The sequence below is a fragment of the Apteryx rowi genome, unplaced genomic scaffold (assembly GCF_003343035.1).
Source record: "Apteryx rowi isolate R43461 unplaced genomic scaffold, aptRow1 scaffold_2528, whole genome shotgun sequence".
In the NCBI taxonomy this organism is placed as follows: Eukaryota; Metazoa; Chordata; class Aves; order Apterygiformes; family Apterygidae; genus Apteryx; species Apteryx rowi.
The window spans coordinates 1-1,205 of NW_020448895.1; the positions used below are offsets into that span (position 1 = coordinate 1).

General features: G+C 72.0%; 1 protein-coding gene across 1 annotated transcript; it reads right to left on the reverse strand.

The window, feature by feature from the left end:
* Positions 1-8: 8 nt before the first annotated feature.
* LOC112966689 (adhesion G protein-coupled receptor L1-like) lies at positions 9-1,195 on the reverse strand (the record flags this gene model as incomplete). Its single annotated transcript, XM_026067056.1, has 3 exons — positions 1,190-1,195; positions 944-1,153; positions 9-188 (listed from the first exon to the last, which is right to left on the reverse strand). Coding segments are annotated over exons 1-3 (396 nt in total), but the record flags the coding sequence as incomplete, so codon positions are not given.
* Positions 1,196-1,205: the final 10 nt, after the last annotated feature.

The following is a 1,205-nucleotide window of genomic DNA, read 5'->3' on the forward strand; positions in this document are numbered from 1 at the left end:
GCGGCGGCGATGCCCACCACCACGGCGGGGAAGCAGTAGCCGCCGGCGTAGTAGTACTTGCGGCGCGACAGGTCGCTCTCGAAGACCTCGAGCAGCAGCAGGTAGAGGTGGACGCCCTCGAGGCAGAGCCACGAGAAGGACGCCAGGAAGAAGTAGTGCAGCAGCCCCGCGAAGATGGGGCAGGCCACCTGCGGGGGGGGCACGGGCGCGCCGTGGGGCAGCCGTGGGGCTGGGGGCGCCCCGAGCAGTGGGGACCCCGTGGGGATGGGGACTGGGGGCGTGAGGCTGGGGGTGCCCAGAGCAATGGGGACCCCATGGGGATGGTGACCCCATGGGGATGGGAACCCCATGACAATGGGGCAGGCCACCTGTGGGGCGGGCACGGGCGCGCCGTGGGGCAGCCGTGGGGCTGGGGTGCCCTGCAAGGCTGGGAGCCTACGAGGGTGGGGGCGCCCAGAGGAACAGGGACCCCGTGCGGATGGGGACCCCATGGGGACAGGGACCCTGCGAAGATGGGGCAGGCCACCTGCGGGGGGGGCCACGGGCGCGCTGTGGGGCAGCCGTGGGGCTGGGGGCGCCCAGAGGAACAGGGACCCTGTGGGGATTGGGACTGGGGGCGCAAGGCTGGGGGCACCCCAAGCAATGGGGACCCCATGGGGACGGGGACCCCGTGACAATGGGGCAAGCCACCTGCAGGGTCTCTGGGGTGCCAAAGGGGGGGTCCTCGGGGTCCCTGGGGGGGTCTGAGGGTCTCTGGGAGGTCCCAAGGTGCCATGTGGAGCATAGGGGGGTCCCAGGGGGTCTGTGGGGGGGTCCTAAGATGCCATGGGGCAATGCAGGGGGGTCCCTGGGGTGCCACGGAGGATCCTGAGGGGTCTCTGGGGGCTCTGCGGCGCCCGGGGGGTGGTCGGGGGGGTCCGCGGAGCGCGGCAGGGGCCCCGACCTGGTACTGCGTCTTGTCGATGCCGACGAGGAAGATGAGCTCGGCGAGGAAGAGGCTGATGCAGAGGTTCTTGTGGATGGTGGTGCGGTCGGAGGGCAGGCCGCGCAGGCAGCAGAAGGTGGAGATGCAGATGCCCAGGCACACCAGGGCCACCACGATGCCCACCCAGGAGATGACCGACAGCAGCAGCTCGTTCAGCCGGCCCTGGTACTGCGCGGGCGGCAGGCCTCAGCGCCCAGCCGGCGCCCGCATCGCGCCCCGC